Source organism: Myotis brandtii, unplaced genomic scaffold, assembly GCF_000412655.1.
Source record: "Myotis brandtii unplaced genomic scaffold, ASM41265v1 scaffold165, whole genome shotgun sequence".
Lineage (NCBI taxonomy): Eukaryota > Metazoa > Chordata > Mammalia > Chiroptera > Vespertilionidae > Myotis > Myotis brandtii.
Window position 1 is genome coordinate 3,631,781 of NW_005356042.1, and position 22,572 is coordinate 3,654,352.

General features: G+C 44.1%; 1 protein-coding gene across 11 annotated transcripts in view; it reads left to right on the plus strand.

Annotated features, from left to right (window-relative positions):
- Window positions 1–22,572, plus strand: part of ANKRD11 (ankyrin repeat domain 11) — a 211,311-nt gene that overhangs the window by 143,806 nt on the left and 44,933 nt on the right. For 8 of the 11 annotated variants that reach the window (XM_014536642.1, XM_005862491.2, XM_014536641.1 and 5 more), the window contains one exon: window positions 13,997–14,144. In XM_014536642.1, the coding sequence (XP_014392128.1) occupies window positions 14,058–14,144 (87 nt within the window). In that variant the 5' untranslated portion in view covers window positions 13,997–14,057. The remainder of the gene's footprint in view (window positions 1–13,996; window positions 14,145–22,572) is intronic. The other 3 variants (XM_014536637.1, XM_014536639.1, XM_014536643.1) reach the window with 1 other exon arrangement.

Sequence of the window (22,572 nt, forward strand, 5' to 3'; positions counted from 1 at the left end):
TTATTTAGAGTAGATTGTAAATGGTTTTGTGTTTTTATTTGTTTCCATATGTTTATTGCAGGTTTGTGAAATACAGTGGATTTTTATGTGTTGATCTGATATTCTGCAATCTTATTGAACTCATAATTTCTAGGAGTTTTTGGTAGGTTTCTTATCATTTTATAGATAGACAATCATGTCATTATCAAATACTGTTGTCGGCCCTCTATATCTGCAGGTTCCATATCTGCAGATTCAATTAACCATGAATTGAAAATATTTGAAAAAAAGTTATGTTGTTTCTGAAGTTTACTATCTAGTTAGGCCTGTCATAGTTGCTGCTTCTGTATTGAACATGTACAGACATTTTTTTTCTTCTCATTCCCTAAACAATACAGTATAACTTACTATTTACATAGCACTTACTTTGTCTTGGGGTAATGTAGGTAATCTAGAAATGATATACAGGTGGTATACAGGAATATGTGGGTAGTTTGTGTACAAATACTATATGCCATTTTGTATAAGGGACTTGAGCATTCATCGATTTTTGGTATCCATTGAAGGGGTGGGGGTTTCTGGGACCAATTCCCCAGCAGATACTGAGGGTCCACTGTAGAAAGTTTTACTCTTTTATTTCTTTCTTCCCAATCTATATGCCTTTTATTTTATTTTCTTGCCTTATTACTCTGGCTAGTACTTCCAGTGCCATGCCCATTTAGCAGTAGGAGGGGACATCCTTGCTTTATTCCTGATCTTGGGTAGAAAACATTCAGTTTTTTTACTGTTAAGAATGCTGGCTGTATTGAGGATATTCTCCTGTAGTACTCCTATTATGCCAAGAGTTTTTATCATGAGTTTTGAATTTTGTTAAATACCTTTTCTGCATCAATTGCTATGATTATGTAATTTTTCTTCTTTAGCCTGTTAATATGGTGGATTGGATTGATTGATTTTTTAATGTTAAACCATCCTCACATATTATGTATTTGTTATCACAAGCATAGCTATATCCACCTCTCTAATTGCCTTCTTTACTTGATGATAATATGGCACTCAGTCCATTGTAATAGATCATTCCCCCTTTTATCCTGCTCCACAGTGTAGATATGCCACATGACCTGAGCAGCCACTTGTTAGGTGGGCTTTGTGTCCCAGGACCTCTCTAGGTAGCATTGCAGTATAAATTGCCCTGTGTCACCTTTTCCTGTCCTTGTTCATGCATCTTGGGGCAGATTTAGCAGTATGATGGCTAGGTTGCAGGGTGAGGTGTAAATGATACTGTAGGGTCCTCTACAGCCCCTTCCTTGAGAGCTGTCCCTCTTCTGCACTCACAGCAGAAACGCACGATTGTGCCTGGGCCCTCTTTCTGATCTTTCTCTCCACTTGTGTTTTTGTCTCCTCCTGGTCACCTCTACCAGTTAATTTCTATACAGATTAGCCTTAGAAGATGTCTTGGACTCACCCCTTCTCCATTCAGTGCTTCATGGCCATTATTATTTTTAGTTATTCGGTTATGTGCCTTTTAGGAGTATGCCTACATTTATTTCTTTGTCTTTCAACACATTTAGTCTGTATCTTAGTTCCTTCTGTGTAAGACAATTGTTGTTTTTACTGTGTGTTGTTGTTTTTTTCAGCCCCTCTTTACCTCCCACATTCTAAAGCTATGTGTTTACCTTTAATTTATCAAGGTTTTCGTTTTCATTCTGTTCTGCAATTATAGTGGCTTGTGCGTAGGTTAGGTTTACTCCAAATGTTGGTGAGCCTTGTGCTACTACCTCATTATGTCTGCACAATTACAGTTCTCAACAAGATCACTCACATAGGGTGATGGGACCACCATCACTTCCTGGAACTGCTGTCACTTGAGGGAGACCAGGCCTGCAACAAGATCAGATAACTAACCTTCCTCTTTCTAAAGGCCTGCCAGAGTATAGCATGTACCACGTTTTGAACATATCCAGCTTTTAAAACTTTATTTATTGTGTAATGTAACATAACACCTAAAAATCCACAAAATGAAAATGTATAATTCACTTAACACGAACACACATGTGTAACCCTTCATGTAGTAGCATCTTTTGGTCAGCCTCCTAGTCACAGTGCCCCAGCCCCCATCCTTCTCCAGACTCATGACAATCACATCCTTATTTTTGTTATAGTCTTGTCACCTAAGTCTGCATTCCTAAACACTGTAGTTTAGTGTTTTTGGAAATCTAGTAGGTATATAATGTATTTTTTCTCAACATTATTTGTTAGACTCATTCAGGTTGTTTATTATCACTGATGCAATAGTATTCCATGTCACGATCACAGGTATCATATTACCAGTGTTGGCTTCTTACAAACATTGCTGCATTCTTGTGCCTGCGTCCCAGTGCATTTGTGCTTGCATTTCTTGTGTGTGTGTGTGTGTGTGTGTGTGTGTGTGTGTGTGCGCGCGCGCTTGTATTTTCTTCTGGATGTGTGCCCAGGATGAAATTGCTGGATTGTAGGATATGTGTATGTTCAGTCTGAGTAGATCGTGCCAGCCTTATTGCATTGGTTCACACTTCCATTAGAGTGTATCAGCTTTGCCCTGGCTAGTGTGGCTCAATTAATTGAGCATTGTCCCATGTACCAAAAGGTCACTGGTTTTATTCCTGGTCAGGGCACATGCCCAGGTTTCGGGTTTTATCCCCAGTCCAGATGAGTGTGTGTGGCAACCAATAGATGTTTCTCTCCCTTCCTCTCTCTTTAAAATAAAAACATTTTTTAAAAAGAATGTATCAGTTTCCTTTGTTCTAGATCTTCTCTTATACCTGATAATCATATTTTGATTTTTGTTTGCATTTACTTGATTGTTAAAGAAGCTGGTAACTTTTCATCTACTTACTGGCCTTGTGGGTTTCCTCTTTTCTGTAGTGCCTAAGGCTTCTGTCCATTTGTGTATTAGATGGTTTGTCTTTTTCATATTGATTTGTAGGACTTATTTATATATATTTTGGATAAGAGCTATTTGTCAGGTGTATGTGTAGGAAATACTCTCTTCTCCTTTGAGGGAAGGTGACCTTTAATGAACAAATTTGTTATTTTCGGAGTGTCAGAATTTTCAGACCTTTCCTTATGGTCAGTGTTTCTGATTAAAAGATCTTTCTTTACCTTGAAGTTGTGAAGCTGCTCTTCTGTACTATTATCTAGTAGCTTAATGGCTACTAAATATATTTGTAATCTGTCTGAAACTGCTTTTCTGGGTATGGTATAAGAGGGAGTCATGTCTAGTTTTTCCATATGAATGTTCATTTGTCCCAAAACCTAATGGACAAAACTGTGTTTCATGCCCTGTGGTCCCTCTGTGGTTATAAGTTAGTGCTCACTCATGGGCACGAGGTTGTTTCTGGCTCTGCTCTGTTGGTCAGCACTATGTCAGCATCATGCTGTTTTAACACTGTTGCTTCAGCTTGTAAATAACTTTGACTTTAATTTTGAGGTTCTTTACTTTCAATTTTAAGTTTATTTGCATTGAGTTCTTTTGTTGTTGTTGTTGTTGGTAATCCTCACCCGAGGATATTTTTTTCATTGATTTTTTAGAGAGAGTAGTAAAAGGAGTGGGAGAGGCAGAGAGAAAGAGAAACATCGATGTCAGAGAGACACATCGATTGGTTGCCTCCCATATGCACTCCGACCTGGGGCCGGGGATCTAGCCTGCAACAGAGGTATGTGCCCTTTACCAGAATTGAACCCACAACCTTCAGTTCGCAGGCCGGCACTCTATCCACTGAGCCAAACTGGCTAGAGCTCTCTCTACCCGCCCCCCTTTTGTGTGTGTGTGTGTGTGTGTGTGTGTGTGTGTGTGTGTGTGTGTGTGTTTGTGACAATTTGGTTTCTGTGCAGTAGTCATTTTATAACTTTCACATCATTGCTTTTTTTATTTTGGTTCACCATTTCCTGAATGCAAGTCTTTTAACTGCCCTTGTGCTTGCAGAGGTTCCCAGACTTCTTGAGCTTGAGGATTAGTGAGGACCCCACAAAGCAGTTGCTATGTGCATTATAATTATAGCTTTCAAATTATATTAAAGCATTATCTTAAAAAGTATAACAGAGAAATGTTAAATATTTAGTTCATTAAAAGCATTACATCTATATATATAAAAGCCTAAGTGACCGTTATGACTGAACAACTGGAATGACCAGTCGACCAGTTGCTATGATGTGCACCGACCACCATGGGTCAGATGCTTAATGCAGGAGCTTCCCCCTGGTGGTCAGTGTGCTCTCACAGTCAACCTCCCGCGGCCCCTCCCCCCAGGCCCCGATCGGGAAGTGGGGCAGGCCAACCTCCTGAGGTCCCTCTGCCTGGCTGGCCAGCACCCCAATAGGCCTTAATCACCCGAGGGACGCAAGTTGTGCATGAATTTGTGCACTGGGCCTCTAGTATAAATATAAATGCACTTACTGAAAGGTAACTATTTTACAAAAGAAATCACAAAAAGTATTAGTGGCATTATTTTATATATCTGCAAATCTCTTAATATCTAGCTTAAATAAGAGACAGTTGGACACTGCTGCCTGTATCTACACTCCATCGTTTGCATTCTGCTGTTTTGTTTAAAGTGTATGAAAAAAATCCAGCTTCTCACAAACATGTAGTGGGATAGGGGAGATATTGGGAGCTTTGTCACATGATTATGGATTCTACTTTGACAGGAGTTGCAGCACAGGCTGTGAAAACCCTGTTGGTTCAGTGTTGGCACTGCAATCCCATTGGTGTGTTCTGTGCATGGATGGGTCTTTCCTGTGTGTAGTTTTATAATATCCCAAATTGGCCATTTGGAAAATTGGTTCACTGAATTATGCAGATCTTCCAAATGTTGACGTTATATTACACATTATTTACAAAATAACCTTTTTATATTACCACTGATCTCATTAAAATGTCTTTAAGCATTGAGCTGCTGTCAAGCTAATGGAGGTGGATACACGTTTTCTAAAATGCAGATTTTACTTGAAAGTTCAAATTTCATTATTGGCCACAACTACTATTAATTTTCCTTGAAGCGATAGGCTCAGTTTCTTCATTTTTGATGAAGTAACTTCCAGATACCCAGTTCTTAATAATAATAGTTTGTCTGAAAGAGTCTTTCATGTAAAACTTGTGTTCCACTGCCAGTTTAGCTTGCCACTCACATATTTGCAGAAGCTTTTCTTCAGGTAAGTGTTATGCTTTGATATGCAGCAGAAGTGCTTCACACAATACTTCCATCTTGTCACTGAATATTGGAAGGACAAGAATTCAAGGTTTACAGTTTAATAAAATTTATAATTTTTTAAATCCTCACCCGGTGATATGTTTTATTTTTAATTTTTTTTATTGATATGGGAGAGAGGGAGGGAGGAAGGAAGGGAGGGAGGGAGGGAGGGAGAAGGGAGGAGAGAGAGAGAGAGAGAGAGAGAGAGAGAGAGAGAGAGGAGAGAGAGAAAGAGGAAGAGGAAGAGAGAAAGAAAGAAAGAAAGAAAGAAACATCAGTTGCCTCCCGTATGTGCCCCGACCTGGGATCGAACTTGCAACCTAGATATGTGCTCGGATCAGGAATCGAACCTACAACGTTTTGATGTATAGGACGACATTCCAACCAACTGAACCACCCTGTCAGGGCTAAAATTTATAATTTCTGCTGCTCTATCGAGGAGAGTCATAGGTAACGGTGGCTATTTTACGGTGATTATGTGACAGCAAGGAGCACAGGGACCGTGAGGAATTTGCCCTCTTCTGGAGCATGGCCATATGCACCTTGAGACAGGCAAGTAGTTCTAGGTATTATTATGAAAACAGTGTTGACCTCACAGGCACCCTGAAAGGGGTCCGATTATCTTCAAAGCCCACAGACAACACTGAGAACTGCTGCACTAGAGGGGGACCTGGGTAGGAAACACCTTAGGGCTGTGCTCTGTCCAGTCTGCCCACCCTTACAATGTGAAGACATCTGTAGACCAGGGCTGCAATCTGGGCATGACTGAGGTCCAATAAAATTTAGTTCTGATTCATGCAATTTTCATGTGTCACAAAATATTAATCTTTTTTTACAATATATTTTTTTATTGATTTCAGAGAGGAAGGGAAAGGGAGAGATAGAAACATCAATGATGAGAGAATCATTGATCAGCTGCCTCCTGCACGCCCCCCACTGGGGATCAAGCCCTCAACCTGGGCATGTGCCCTTGACGGTAATTGAACCTAGGACCCTTGGGTTTGCAGGCCGAAGCTCTATCCACTGAACCAAACCAGCTAGGGCATGAAATATTAACCTTGATTTTCTTGTCGACATCCCCCAATCCCTGAAGGATTTAAAATATAAACCCATTCTTAGGTCGAATGAAGACAGCTGGCTTTAACCTGAGGCTGTAGTCTGCTGACCCCCCTCTGGAGGGGTACAGGCTACAGAGGAGGTTAACGTCACTTTTCTGCATGTTTTTTGAAGCTATCTTCAATTCTTACTCTCATCGACAGTATGGCTGAATTTGGTACTTCAGTGTGGAAATAATTTTCTCAGATCCAGGGCTCTGTTGTCATCTGGCATTCATAAAGTTGATGAGAATTCTAATGCAATCTGAATCTCACTCTCTCATGGAGGACCATGGCCCTGCCCCCACACTCATGTCCTGTGTGGGTGGGATTTCTAGAGGCCAGGCAAAGTTATGACTCAGTTCATTTCTGCTGTGTGCCCTCAGATTCTTTCTGTTTAAAGAAGCATGCCCTTGGCTGTTGCTTTTTATTATTTCGTTGGTAATGTCTTTGCCTTTGTATAATGGTGGGTTTCTTATGTTTTATTATTTCATTTTATTTATTCACTTTTTAAAATTGATTTTAGCAAAGAGAGGAGGGAGGGAGGGAAAGAGAGAGAGAAGGAGGGAGATTTGTTGTTACACTTTTTATGCATTCATTGGTTGATTCTTATATGTGCCCTGACTGGGGATCATACTTGCAACCTTGGTGTATTGCAGTGATTCTCAACCTTCTAGCCCTTTAAATACAGTTCCGCATGTTGTGACCCAACCATAAAATTATTTTTGTTGCTACTTCATAACTGTAATGTTGCTACTGTTATGAATTGTAATGTAAATATCTGATATGCAGGGTGGTCTTAGGCGACCCCTGTGAAAGGGTCGTTCGACCGCCAAAGGCGTCGCGACCCACAGGTTGAGAACCGCTGGTGTATTGGAACAACACTAACCAACTGAACTACCAACTAGGGCCTATCTTATTTTTAAACTAGAGGCCTGGTGCACAATTGGGGCCGAGGAGGGACTGCGGGAGGTCTCCAGGGCATGTATAGCCCGTTGCCCAGTCCCGACTGGCCGGACATCAGCAGCAAGCTAACCTACCGGTCAGAACATCTACCCCCTATGGTCAGTGCACATTATAGCAACTGGTCTAATGGTTGAACACTTTGGACACTTTGCATATTAGGTTTTTATTATATACTAGAGGCCCGATGCACGAAAATTTGTGCAAGAGTAGGCCTTCCTTCCCCCGGCTGCCGGCACTGGCTTCCCTCTGGCACCTGGGACCCGGGCTTCCCTCCTCCAGCCACCAGCAGGCACCCAGGACCTGGGCTGGCTTCCCTCTGGCACCAGCTCAGTCAGGAAGGATGACGTCCGTTCTAATGAGCATATTACCCTTTTATTGTTATAGATTAGAGCTCGTTGCACAGATTTGTACACCGGTGGGGTCCCTTGGCATGGCCTGCAGGGATTAGGCCGAAACCGGCTCTCTGACTTCCCCCAAGGGGTCCCGGATTGCGAGAGGGCACAGGCTAGGCCAAGGGACCCCACCAGTGCACGATCAGGGCCGGGGAGGGTCCTCGGGAGGGCTCCAGGGAGTGTTGGGCCCGTCTTGCCCAGTCCCAATTGGCTGGATCCCAGCAGCAAGCTAACCTACCGGTCTGAGCGTCTGCCCCCTGGTGGTCAGTGCATGTCATAGTGAATGGTTGAAGGGTCGAATGAATGGTCGGACACTTAGCATATTAGGCTTTTATTATATAGGAGGCTTTTATTATATAGGAGGACCTTTTATTCTCTTTCCTTGAATTTTTCTACTTTCATGTCAAGATTGCTTCTAATCCTTTGTTTCTCTTTTGTAGCACCCTTCTTTTTTCTGTGTCTGTATCTCCTGCCGGGCAAGTAGGGTTTCTTGATGTTCTCTGCATTCTCTGCACTCCTGCTGTGCATGCTTGTTCACACTAGTCTTCCTCTCTGGCTGCCTGTCCTCTTCCTGTGGTTGCAGCTCAGCTGGATACGGTGCCCTGGGGCCAGGTGGGTTCCTTGATCACTGGCGTGTGTGGCCTGTACAGGCGGCCAGGGCTGTTGACCCTGCATCCTGTTCCACTGTGCTCTCCCTGGCAGAGATGCTCCAACTGGCTAGGCCCACAAGTGCCTTTGAGAACTTTCACAGGTTCTGCCTTTTTTTCACCTGGATTCTTGCTCTAATCTATATGAGGCCAGTAAGAATGCCTTCTGATTCCCCTTGCTGTTAGCTTGACACTTAAGGCAGGATTGGGCTAAAATTCCTAGGATTTTTGCTAAGCTGCTGGTATTGCAGTAGTGCCTGTTGCCTTTCTGCATCAGGTTTTATCTTGGAGGAGTGTCTTTCACATCTGCTGTGTTTCTTGCCCACAACTTGAAGGGAAGGTAGTGTGATTATTTGGGATGGTCAACTTAGACAAAGGCCCATGAGTATGTTTATTGGAGTATGGGTGGGGACTGGGTCTGCTGGCAGTTCTTAAACTTGAAGGCTGTTTAAAGCACCTTTGGGAAGGAACATACCTTGTCATCCTTGTCCAAAGGCCTCTTGTCATATTTGTCCTGTCGGTCCTTTGAACAATTGTCTCTCCAAGCCCATAGATGCAGGGTCCCACGGCAGGCGGGAAGGAGAATTTGCCAGGTGGATACCACATGGAGTTTTTGTCGGCTGTGGGCCACCTGCAATGTGCATAGATACAGGGCTGGATGGCCTCTTCCGCCTTGTGTGCCCATTGGTCAGGGGCCTGACTATAGATAGTTGTTGCTTACCTCCAGGCTAAATGAATTTTTGTTTGGGCTCTGACACATAGCTGCCAGGTAATTGGCAAATTCCAATGTGACTCAGGGAGTGTGGCAAAGTCTCTTTTTAGAAAACTTGTTCCACCTCAGACCCTCTTGAGTGCTTTCCTGAAAGGTCTTTGTGCCCCTTCCTGACAACCTGCGAATCTGGAACCACTGCCATTCAGTTTGGAGGTGCAGAAACAGCCTGCATCCAGCAGCTTGTTCCTGCGCAGGAGCTGGTCAGAGGCCAAGGCAGGGCTCAGACCAGCTATGCTATCCTCGACCACCTTAGTACTGTGTTGTAAACATTTCCTAGATGCTCAGCGTCAAGTCTACATGTGTCCCAGTGTGTTGTGGAGTGTTTCGTTTTGATGTGGTTTAGAGTGACCCTGGGTTTACAATAGACTTCTTTTGATACTGGAAGTGAGAGAATTCAGGCTGCATTTACCAGTATAGTGTGTCTGAGCAGGGAAAGGCAGGTCACCTCCAGAAAGAAGATAGCCTTCCATGGGTGAGGCTTGTTGGTCACCCACTTGGTTGTGGTCAGCTGTGAAGCAAGTTGATCAGAAAGCCCTAGGGCCTGAGTTCAGAAGCCTCGAAACTGTATAGAAGGGAGGATTGCCAGCCATGAAGACTGTCTCCACTGTGTCAACTGTTGGGTGGTCCCAGCCTCTTCCTGGGTTTAACAGTGAATGCCCAGCACTGAATGAGGAGGCCTGGGCTTCACAGCAGCGTTCTAGAGTCTGGCTCCTGACGTGGAGAGTCAGCTCCTCTAGGCGGTCTCACAGTGTTGACTAGTGGTTCCACTTCATCTATATCATTTTCTTGGCTGGCATGGCCACTTCCTGTAGCTGAGGGAGAGGCTGACCGGGAAGAAAGGCACAAGCTGGTGTGGAGCCCGAGGGACCAGCAGCAGAAGCCCCTGGCATAGTCAGGATGATCAAGCAGATGGCCAGGATGACCAAGCATTTGAGCTTTCATTCTCATCTAGTATGTCATGAGAAAATAACAAAATTAGGTTTGGCCAGGGAGTCATATGAGGTATGGGATGGATTGACTCGTGCATCCAGCTTTCCTACAAATTCATTTGGAATGTGTCACTGGCAAATCTGAGCTCTGTCTCTTTGTCACTAACTGCCTTCGTGAACCCTGTTTCAGTGACTGCTCTGAAAGAGATGAGTCTAAATGTGCTGGGATTCAGCAGGCCCTGAGGAAATAGTTGTCATTGTCCTGACTTTCCTGAATATTGAGGTGTTTGTAACAAGCACCATTCCCAAACATGAGAATCCCCAGAGTGAGGTACCCTAGGTGATCTCAGCCATCATTATAAAGGTGGGCTTGAGAAATACATATTACAGAAAACAGTATTCGTGATGACATTCCTACCTCACCTGTGCTCTCCCTAGTCTTTGTGGGAGAGGTGTGGTGGAGCCTTGAGGACAGTGGCCTTTTCAGGAATGAGTGAAGCCCATGGGCCAGGACAGGACATAGCATGCTTGACCAGTTGCCAGCACGTAAGGTCCCTCAGGCTGTCCTGTTGAAGTGTGAACCTGCCCGCACTCTGTGATACATCACATGGCGTTAACTGGTTGGTTGTTCACAAAATGAAAATACTGGCAAGTGTCTCCTGGTAGCAAGGGACAAGCTGCATGTGGTAGAGCAGTGGTTCTCAACCTTCCTAATGCCACGACCCTTTAATACAGTTCCTCATGTTGTGGTGACCCCCAACCATAAAATTATTTTCATTGCTACTTCATAACTGTAATTTTGCTACTGTTATGAATCGTAATGTAAATATCTGATATGCAGGATGTATTTTCATTGTTACAAATTGAACATAATTAAAGCATAGTGATTAATCACAAAAACAATATGTAATTATATATGTATTTTCCGATGGTCTTAGGCGACCCCTGTGAAAGGGTCTTCATAACTGTAATTTTGCTACTGTTATGAATCGTAATGTAAATATCTGATATGCAGGATGTATTTAGGCGACCCCTGTGAAAGGGTCGTTCGTCCCCCAAAGGGGTCGTGGCCCACAGGTTGAGAACCGCTGTGGCAGAGGATCATGTGCCAAAAAGTCTAAGTCAGAGGAATTGGACCCAAAGACTTGCACCTTGAGGTTTCAGTGTTTTAATTTTAATATTAACAATGACAACTGTGATAGCTTTACACTAGTGGACTACTTCATGGTTACACAGTACTCAGAAATGATTGGTACACCTTTGAGGGCCACCACTTTGTGGGCTCAACCTGTACTTTGAGATGTCATCTCCGTCATTGGTTCTGGGCCATGGTGAGCAGAGCTCCTTCCCAGTGTAGCTGGGTGTCACCTCAGAACTCAGCCTAGCTGTAATGCCCATCTGTAAAAACACCTCACCTTCCAGTTTTTGAGGATACTTGGAACATGGAAGAAATCCTGAATGAGGAAGCTCAGAACTCATATCACCACTTTTTCTGGCCCTGCAGCTTCAGTGGTTGTTTTTAAAGATAATTAGGCTTTGGAGGTTGGGAGCAGTTGTTCTGGAAACATCCTCTTCTCTTCGTGGTGTCTGGTAGCCATTGTACTGCCTTTCCCAGGGGAGGGAGGGGAATGGGAGAAGGAGGCAGATCTTCTCAGGTTAGTTCAGGGGCCTGAAAACTCCACTTTGAATAGAGAGACCATCCAGCAGAGCCAGTTCAGGGACACTTATTGAAATCAGTTATTTGAAGAATGAAGTGACTTTCTGTGTGCTCTCCTGGTTGAGATGCTGTGAAATGGGCTATGAGATCTGGGTCCAGAAACTGTGGGGTCCATATTGTGGCCACATGTGGGCGGTTCTGGGTGTTTCCTGCACCTTCTCCACAGACTCACATGTGTTCACATCCAGGAGCTGGAGGGTTGAATATCCCATGATTACTTTGCTCAGTTTTTCCATCATGAGAGCAGGCAGTCAGGATTTTTAAAAAATTTAACTTCCAGATAATCTTTAAATTTCTACTGAAACATTGCTGATGAGTTCCCCAACAGTGGTGAGTTTCAACAGTTATCACTGAATTAGGCTCTGGGATGCCATTCCTCCAGGCTGAGATGTTCCGGTTCCATAGTGAAAAATTGGAGGAGAATTTAGAATTCATAGTTTCAAATAGATATAGAAAACATCATTTCTGGCCTCAGCCATCAGAGCACGTGGCTAGAAATACCCTGCTCATCTGCATTGTGTGCTGGGAAAGGAATGCAATAAAATTGGTCAGCCGTGCCCCTCTCCCCAGAATAAATTCAGGTGTGTTCGTAAGTCAGGTAAACACCAAAGGGATACGTTTTGAAATTTATCAGTTAATATGGAAAAATAAGACAGGATCTCTAGAAGGCATGGTGAAGGGCAGATTGCTCTTTAGCATACAGGGAGCAGGAAAAGTAGGGTACTGCCACTTACAGAATGCTTTTGAACATGTCTTTCAAAAGCTACACATCATACATAATAGAAGCTGTTTAATTCCAGGTGATTAATTATAAAAATTACTCATCCGAAATGGATAAGCACAAAGGTGTGTGACTGGGAAAAGGAGATGAAACAGTGCATTTAATTTGGTTTGTATAAAGGGTTTTCTACCTCTGACAATGAAAAAATGCATTAAAAGGAAGGCAGTGACTTTTAGAAAGATGGAATAGATATAACAACACTCCCCCCCCCCTCCCCCCGGGTTCCTCTTGCTCTGTGCAGCTGAAAATCTGGGTGTGATGTATGGAACAAGCGTAAGAGGACTGGGAAATAGAGAGAGAGCCGGCCTATATTGTAGGAACGTTCATGTCAAACATGTCTAGTTAGGTCATGTGGCCACAGGTGGAGATGTGAAAGGAAGTTGATTCTTCACACAGGTCCCAGAGAGAGGTTACTGTGTGCCATGCAGAGCAACTGGGGAGAGCATTGGGGTGGTCAGGAGCAGAATACAGAAGTGAGAGAGGGGTCTAGGCCAGATCTTTGTTGGGGTTTCCGCAGGAAGGCAAAGGGCACTGTGTCAACAGTTTAGGATTGACTAATTTGAATAATTCCGCAAAGTGTATGCTGATCTGTATTGCCTAGTGGCTGGGTTGATTTACCTTAGGGGAAATAATTAGCCTGTGTGTAAGTAAGATAGGGGCTGATTGGTAGTTTTTTGTGTGAAAGGCACATCTACTTCAGGAGCCCTTTGCTTGTCTCTAAGAAAGAGCTAGTCCTGGGAGGGGCAGTCTCTCCCAGACAGCAAACTTTTTAAGGTATCAATACATCAGAAAATAAAAGCATGATGAATACAACATGTTTTCTGGGATTTCCTGGAAAATTCAGGGGCCTGGGCCTCGGGCTCATGTGCAGGGTCTGGCTTAGTAGGTAGGACCCTGGACATTTTCTGGAAACCCCTTCAGAGGCGTCACATTACTGCCTTCTGAACATTTTATTCAGGAGAAGTTGGTGAACTTTCTGGAAAGAATAGTGATTCTCACCTAAACTGTCTGGGGGGCAGTATGAGAATGGAGCTGCTTTTCTTGGGTGGTGAGTAGTGTTGAGGCCATGGTGGACAAGATCTGTAGACCTGAGGGGCAGGTACTGCACCTTTGGTGTGACCATGCCCGTGTGGGAGGGAGTGTCGGGTGGGATAGTACCTAACTCTGAAGAGCAGTGCCATAGCTGCTGGAACCCAGCATGCAGTCAGATTCAGGTATTGGCCACTACTGACCAGAAGTGTGGCCATCATCTTTGCTGGTTGGTCCTTTCTACAGCTGAGAAATGCTTGCTTGCCCCACCATGTTGTCAATTATGTATCGTAGACATTTTTTCTGCTGGTGTTTACCACCTGGGTACATCCTAAGTGGTCTCTTCCTGGGTGCTGGTCAGAAGAGCTGGTTACGTTCTTTTGATTCAATCTGTCACATGAGTTTGAGATTGCCTGGGTTTTGTTTTTCACCAAATTTTAACCTTCTTCCTCTCTTTTGAAGCAGACGGTTGATGATGAAGCAATGGCCGTATAAATGAAGATCAAGTGAGGGGTGAAGAACGATGCCCAAGGGTGGGTGTTCTAAAACACCACAGCAAGAAGAATTTTCTCTCAGCAACGACATGGTGGAGAAACAAACAGGGAAAAAGGTAACACTTGGCCTAGCTCTTCTCTTCTCCTTCTCCTTGCCTCCTGCTCTTCCTCCTCCTGGTCTTTCTCTCACCCTTACCTTTCTTTCCTCTTTACCCTCTTCTCCTTTTCTCATCCTCACCCCGTCTGATCCTTGTCCTACTCTCCTCCTCACATTCACATATCCTCAGCACATTCACTGTGTCTAAACAGGGATAAGGGCTGAGAATGTCATCTTGCCTGTTCTGGTTGTCTGTCTCTGTGTCGTGTGTTTTCTTGTTGGGCCTCCTCGGCAGCCAGCAGTGGAGGAAGTATTGTTGGGTGGGTGAGTGTGGAGAACATTGGTCTTGCCAAAGAGGTCTTGCTTTCTTTTTAGGATGTTTATTGTTTGGGGTACCAAAGTAAGTCTTTAAATAATAGTTTTATGTTTGAGATAACCTCGATTTGGCCCCACACTTCTGTACTCTAGGACCACAGGATTCCTGTCATGGTTTCAATAAGACCAAATCTGATATTTAACCATATTTGAGTTATCCTGACTAATACCACTGCTGGATAATTTAAATTTCAATTTGGCTTGTTCTCAGTGTGAGTAGGAAAATGGGATGCAATTCTAAAATTCTTATATCTTACTAATGTGCTGTTACCACTGGGCTCTGGGGTGCACACTTCCTTTCCTGCAGTGTGAGGCTGCCCAGTGAACATGGATTTGGAATCAGACAGAAAGAGGTTAAGCTCATGATTTCCATGTGTGTCTTTATGACTATGAACAAGTCAGTTATCTGCCCTGAGATTCAGTTTTCTTTTCTCTACAGTTGGAACAAAAGCATCTTGTGCAGTTGTGGTGAAGTGGGGTAACAGTGCTGGCTTGCCCATGGGTGATACCATCACCATTTTTTGATCCTGATGTTTCTTGGCTCCTTTCCCTCTCTCCCTGGATGCCCATGTGGCAGGCCATCCACACTAAATAGTCTGACTCTCAGCCCCTGACGTCAGTGCTCAAGGGTTACCTCTCGAAGTCCAGTTACCAGTCTTTCAAGCTACTTCTCCCTGCCCTCACATCAGCCCCGCTCTATCCTGACACTTGGGAATGAACAGAAGCTCTGGGGCTGCTGCTTGCCCACTCTCTGCTGGTGCTTCCTGCTGCTGCATTAGTTCATGCCAACGTATCTGATGACACCCTAGGTTTGGTAAAGGGTGAGGTTAGCATCTTTTCCACATGAGCAGATTAGTGGAACCATGTATTCATTTAGTTGAGGTTTAAAGTGTAGTTCAACCCGGCCAGTGTGGCTCAATGGTTGAGTGTTGACCTAGGAACCATGAGGTCACGGTTCGATTCCCAGTCAGGGCATATGCCTGGGTTGTGGGCTCTATCCCTGGTGTGGGGCGTGCAGGAGGCAGCTGATCGATGATTCTCTCTCATCATTGATGTTTCTATCTCTTGCTACCTTTCCCTTCCTCTATGAAATCAATAAAGATATATATTTTTTAAATAAAGTGAAGTAGTTCATGAGCATAGATGTGCTAACATGTTCATCAGACCAAGCAGGTCTCTAAGCCCCTGATGTCTGGGCAGTTGTGTCCATGCATTTTATACCACTTGCTCTGCTCCCAGTCCTTCGTGCTGTACAGATGAACAGGTCGGAGCTGCGGTATGGAACTTTGGGCAGGCTGATGCTTGAGCTTGATCTGAGCACACGTGAGGATGTGCATGTATCTGTGAGGCCTGTGGACAGTCTGGGTTCACCTTGGAATGGACGAGTGCTACTGTGCCCATGAGGAGATGCAGCCAGTGGGGCAGTGTGCCCTGGGCAGCATAACTCCCATTCTGTGGCCAAGTGTCCCAATTGTTGGGATACTTGGACACTGAATAGGCCAAACCACCCTTGATAGTGTCATAGTTCCCAGGTTTCTGTATGGATTTTTCTTGCAAGAGGATTTCCTAGCTGTGGGCATAGGATGAGGAAGAGGCCCACCTACGACTTGCTCTTGGGCCAGAGGCCCATACAGCCCTGCCCACCTGCTTTCTCTGCCTCCAAACTGGGTCCTCAGGAGCTCCAAACTGCTATCCCCTCTGGCCCGGGTTTTCCACAATGTGGAATTGCGGCTGGGCCTGCCCAGAAGGGCTTCTTGCCCAAAGCCAAATTGGAAGAGTCCGCGCCTCCTTGGAGATGGCAGCTGCCTGCGCTCTTGTGGGTACCTGATCCAGGGCCTTTTGGCAGGCATCCTGCTAACCTTCTAACATGGGGCTTGTTCTGGGATGGTTTGCACTGTTTTCCTTCCTTGAGGAGAACAGAGATGCAAGTGGACTGAACTGACTCTGGTGTGGTTGATATGAGCATCGTGTACACATATGCCTCAGGACATGTGTGGATTTGCTTTGGTATTTTTCTCAGTAAGGTAGCTTCGTACTTTAAAAAAAAACAAAAAAAAACACCCAAGAGAAAGCCAGACATTTTCCTCATAGAGGCAGACAAATTCTAACACTGAAGATGCCACATAATGGAGCCAGGCACTCTGTACTCTAGGAACTTACTCAGCCTAAATGGCAATTCAAAATAGAATTATTGGGAAGATGTACCTGGTGGCAGCTGTGACTTGAAAGTGCTCTACCTGAGGGCCCAAGAATCGTGGGATGGCAGAGCCCAGGGACACAGAACTGCTGGTTCTGCTGTTGACACATGGCTGAATTTGTTCTGTTCTCTTTTCTCTCATAAACTCTGTTTTCTTCAGATACTGATCCATGCTACCAAAAGCAACATATTTTTAGATTTTTGCAAAAGAATCGTGATATAAGTGATACATTTGTGAACAGTGGAAAAAGGGCCCACAACACTGGCAGGAGTCTGATGCTGCATTTGGTAGTTTCCTGGTGTCCTTTTGGTACAGGGTCTTCTGCATGGACTCTTTGGGCAACATAGTCAGCTGCATTGCAGACAGGCTCTTCCTTAGGGCCTCCTCAGGATCCTACCCAGGAAATGCTCTGTCCCTGCAGCAGACTCCAGAATATCAAAACATCCAAGCTGGAAGGAGCTGAGAAGGAACCAATAAGCCCCTCTGTGGATGAGGGTATTCTGTGCAGAGAAGCCAAGGGCTGCTGTGGTGTCTGAAGCCATCCAGCAAGAAATTAGGCCCTGACTCCCAGGCTGGGGCCTTCCCACACGAAACCTTCTTTCCATCTCATGCTAGATCCTTCTCCCTTGTAACACACTGCTCAGAGAGGAGACTGCACAACAACTCAGGGTTACTCCAGGTTTATGTGGTAGTAAAGTTCATTTTCTTTTGTGCTAGATGAGTGGTTCTTAAAGTGTTTTCTCATACCAGCACTATCAGCATCACCTGGGAACCTTTTAGGAATGCACAAAAAATCAGAAAGGCTAAGGGTGGATGCCTGCCCTCTGTTTTAACAAGTCCTTCAAGGATGTGGTGAGTGCTCTGTCAGAACAGTGCATATACTGTGCATACCACAAGCTGTAGCATCCAGTATTCCCTTCACATTGTTCTTAGAGGAAACCCTGAAGTCTTGTCTGTAGAGGTTATACTCAGCCTCCCCGAAGGTCAGCAGGCCCACCTCTCCCTGAGGGATGGGGCTTAGCTCTAGAAGTGGCCTTGTCAGTGCTGTGAGTAGGAGTGCTGTAACCCTGTGATCCGCCCCCTTTCATCCAAGAGGAGTAATTTCAGTAGTGACCTCAGTTTTTTGTTCTTGATTTTTTTAAGAGTGAGAGAGAGAAAGGGAGAGAGACACTAAGAAAGAAACATCAAATCGGTTGACTCCCATACACGCCTAGACTGGGGGTCGAACCAGCAACCTTTTGGTGTACAGGACAATGCTCCAACCAACCGAGCACCCAGCCAGGGTTTGACCTCAGTTTTGAAGCTAGAAGGGGCATGGTTGAAGTGGCCTCGGCTTGTAACTGCTTCGTACTGTGGTTTTATAGCAGTTCTTGGACATGGCCTGTCATGAGCAAGGGAGCATCCCCGAAAGGAGTCACTCACACACGTTTGTTTTTCCATATGCCAGATTTATTAGGGGAGTCCTCCCCAGTAACCCAGTAGAGTTGCATTCAGGTTACACACAGAGAAGGGGGGCTTACACGATAGAAGCAAGCAAAGCAATCATTTGGTGCAAAGTCCTGGTCACTGGCCGCATCTGCAGATGGAGACATGGGTGTTGGTCTCAAGCCAGGCACCTATAGTGGTGGCACATATCTGGTGGAGTGGAATTCTGGCAGGGCTCTGGGTATGATCCTTGGTACAGCCAAGCTGGAGCATTGAATAGTGGGAGTTCTGAGTTCTTATAGCCCACAGTGGATGGAGTGCACTCATATCGGTGTCCAGATGGAGTCCTTATCAGAGTGTTCAGACTTGTGATTTTTTGATGTTCTGGGCCATCCAAAGGATGTTCCTGTTATACCCCATTACCTCATTCTTGACATAGCACTTGATATAACTGTCATGGCTGACATTCACTCCATATTGGGTTGTCAAAAGTGTTCAGAAAGTCTGCTCAGCTCTTGCTCTATACAAGGCCATAGTAAACAGAATCTGCAGGGCCACAGGTCTCCATGCTTGTTCCTTTGACACTGAGGAGCCCTGGGAGCACCTGGTTCCACAAATCCAAAAGAAATCGGTTGAAGAAAGAGTAGGATGTTATGTCCTTATACTGGAATCACAGAAAGTATGATGGTGGGTCCTGTTTTCTTGGATCCCAGACCCCTGAGAGTGTCAATTCTTTTCATGCTTCAGATAGGCTTTCTGATGACAGCGGAATCTCCAGCAAAGTCAGGTTATTGTCACAGATGGATTCCTGCAATCTCTATCATCTGGAGCAGTGGTCGCCAACCGGTGGTCCGTGAGGTCCGAAAGGTTGGCGACCACTGACCTGGAGAGTCTTAGCTGTTGGGATTTCTGTTTGTCTATCTGTCTCTCTGTTTTGTGAGGGCAGAGAGAGAAATAGAGAAAAACCACAGACGGTATGAGATGGGCCAAGGTCCTCTTCTGTGCCCAGACTGGTCCTGGAGTTGGGGAGTTATTTACAGGTTTCTGCTCACTTAGCCACAAGGGCTTCCCCAACTGCTGATTCAAATTGAGTAGCACCAGCCTACCCTGCACCCTTTCTGCTCTCTATACTAAATGATCCTTCTATGTAGCATTTGCTCCCCTTTGACACACCTGCATTTGCTTGTCATACGATCTCTCCCCATCATAATAAGTAAGCTCTTGGGAGGAGCCTTTTTGTGTTCTCACAATGCTTTATTACTAGGCATTACTGTGCAAATGCTGACACCCTCAGATGCTCAAATCAGATTTCACAAGTGAAGGCAGGTTAGGCCTTTGAGAAATAAGGGGCACAGTTTGGAAAGGAAGGAGTGAAGCTGTCTTTCCTTGCAGAGGACATGATCATCTACGTAGAAAATCTTAAGAAACCTACACAAAAGATCCAAGAACTAAGAAGTGAGCTTGGCAAGGTTGCACAATACACAGCCAGTATGCAGAGTATATTTCTAAATGCTGTTAGTGAACAATCAGCTATTAAAATTTAAAAATACACTTATAGTAGTGTCAGAATATGGATGCTTTTTTAAAAAAATGTTTTTTTTAATTGATTTATTTAGAGAGGAGGGGAGAAGTATATAGAAAGAGAAATGTCAATGAGAGAGAAACATCTATTGGCTGCCTCTGGCAGGCTCCCTACTGGGGATCGAGTCTGCAACCTGGGCATGTGGCCAGACCGGGAATCAAACTGCAGCCGGGCAAAATATGGATTCTTAAGGAATAAATTTGGTGAAAGATGTGCAAGACTTGTACCCTGAAAGCTACAAAACATTGCTGAGAGAAATTAGGCAGACCTAAACAAATGGAGAATTATACCATACTCATTTGTCAGAAAAATCTCAATATTATTTACATACCATCCTCCCCAAATTGATCTATAGATTCAGCATATTAGCCACTCAAAATTCTTGTAAGCTTTTAGGTAGAAATTGATAAGCTGATTCCAAAGTTTATATGGAAATTCAAAGGACCTAGAATAACCAAAAGCACTTTGAAAAGAAGAAAAATGTTGGAGAATATAACAGTCTGATTTCAGTCCTTCCTATAGAGCAATGATTTTCAATCCTTTCATCTCATGGCACACATAAAACTAATTACTAATCTTCTGCGGCACACCAAAAAGTATTGTTTTTGCCAATTTGACCAAAAAAGAGGTATAATTTTCAATCATTCATAGATGGCTATCGTGTTGGCTATTACCACTTTTTTTTCATCCTTACCCGAGGATATGTGTGTGTGTTTGTTTTTTTAATTATTGATTTGAGAGAGTGAGAGACATCGATCTGTTGCCTCTTGTATGTGCCCCAACTGGGGATCGAATCCACAACCTCGCTATATGCCCTAACCATGAATTGAACTTGCAACCTTTTGGTATATAGGACGATGCTCCAACCAACTGAGCCACCTGACCAGGGCAGTTATTTTTTCATTTGATAGTTGTGAGAAATGCTGACCTGTCTGAATTCAAATAATGGACTCGGAGACATGAAGTATGGCAAAAATAAGACTTTTAATACAGTCTTGCAAGAGCGGGTGTCTGATTGAACAGGCACACACAGAGCAGTGATCACAGGGTATTTATCCCTAGGGTGTGCGAGTTCTTCCTCCTGTTCCTCATTGGCTGAGTACTATGGGGTTAATAGTTTTCCTCATAGGTCGCCTGGGTCTTATGTCTCCTATTGGATTATTTAAAAAAGTGGGCTGAGGCCTTTTGTAGTTGTCTCCACCTCCCGTTGTCTAGGTGGATCTTCCTGGAAAATGTGCTATTGGTCATGTACACAGTTTTTTGTTCTTATAACCTCTCCTCCCCTCCCTATATTCTGTTTGCCCTGGGAAAATTCAGTAACTGTTTCCATTAAAAGTTGACTCTGCTGAAGATGGATCACCGAGGCCTATTTCCTATAATAATAAGGGAAAAGAAGTCAGTGCCCCTGACTGAATAGTTAGATGTTGCATATTTTAAAAACTCTTACACACACTGGTTGAAAATCACTGCTGTAGAGTTATAATAATAAGATAGTGTGGTATTAGCCTAGGACAGGCATATCAATGAGGGGAACATAGAGACCCACACACACGAATGGTCAATTCTTTTTATATATATATATATTTATTTATTTATTTATTTATTTTGCTAAAAGTATTACAAAGGGTATTACATATGTGCCCTTTTTTCCCCCCGCCCTTGACAATCCCCTGCCCTCCCTTACCCCCCAGTGTCTTATGTCCATTAGTTATGCTTATATGCATGCATACAAGTCCTTCGGTTGATCTCTTACCCCCCTCCCTCTTGCCCCCCAACCCTCCTGGTCAATTCTTTTCAGCAAAGATACTGAGGCAACTCAGTTGGGAAAGGGTAGTCTTTTCAACAAATGGAGGTGGTGGAACAATTGGATTGATATATTTATGCTGTTTTTAGTGGCTAATATAATTTTGTTCCTATTGGATTCTTTCGCTGTTGGCCATTTATAGATCAGTTAACCATAGTTAAGGTAGTTACAGGGTGAATGTACCAAGTGGACCATGACTATCCTCCAAACAGTACTACACTTTTCTTTTCTCCTTTGTGTGGAAAGCATGGTGTGGTGGGGAATTACAAGCCAGCCTGCCTTTCTTTGTACATGATGTGCGTGGAGTTCCCCCTCTCACCACCCCCCCTCAAATTTATTGTGAAGGATACTATGAGAAGGGCCAACCAGGTCACCATCTGGTTGTCCTATTCAGCTATTACCACCCTGGCGGTTTTTATGGCATATCAAAGTCTGACACGGAAGTGGCTGATTAGGATGAATTTAATGTTTTAGGTATTCTTTTACCATTTGCAAAATGAAAACACGTTGTAATGTGTACAGTTGGTTCCTATTGTGATTCCTATTTTACTAGTGAGGAAAGCTCCACTCTGCCCCAGCCTAGCTGCTCAGCAAGGTTCTGAACTCAGGTCTTTCCAGAGAGCTGTGTTCCTGCTGTACGGCTCAGGGCTGAGCCCCTACCACACTCCAGGTGCAGTGCAGGTGTTTGCTTTTCCCTGTAGAGCTAGTATGGTGAGGAGCTGCGATTTTAAAACTTTTGGAACTTTTTTAGTGACATATCAGTGCATATCATATATTACAGTTCATTTTTAAAAACTGGCATAGCCTCCATCCAGATCAACACATACCAGCATTGTCAGTCTCCTGGGAGCCTTTCTGTGCAATCTGTAGCACTTCTGACCAAAGTGACCTCTGTTCTGACATCTATCACTGTAGATAAGTTTTTGCTGTTGGGATTTACATGAGAACACTTGTTCAACGTTACATCTGATTTACAGGCTTTTTCTTAGCAGCAGTTCTCTTCCTTTGTCGCTGTGTAGTATTCCATTGTATGAATGTTCAGCAACTTATTTATCTATTTCTC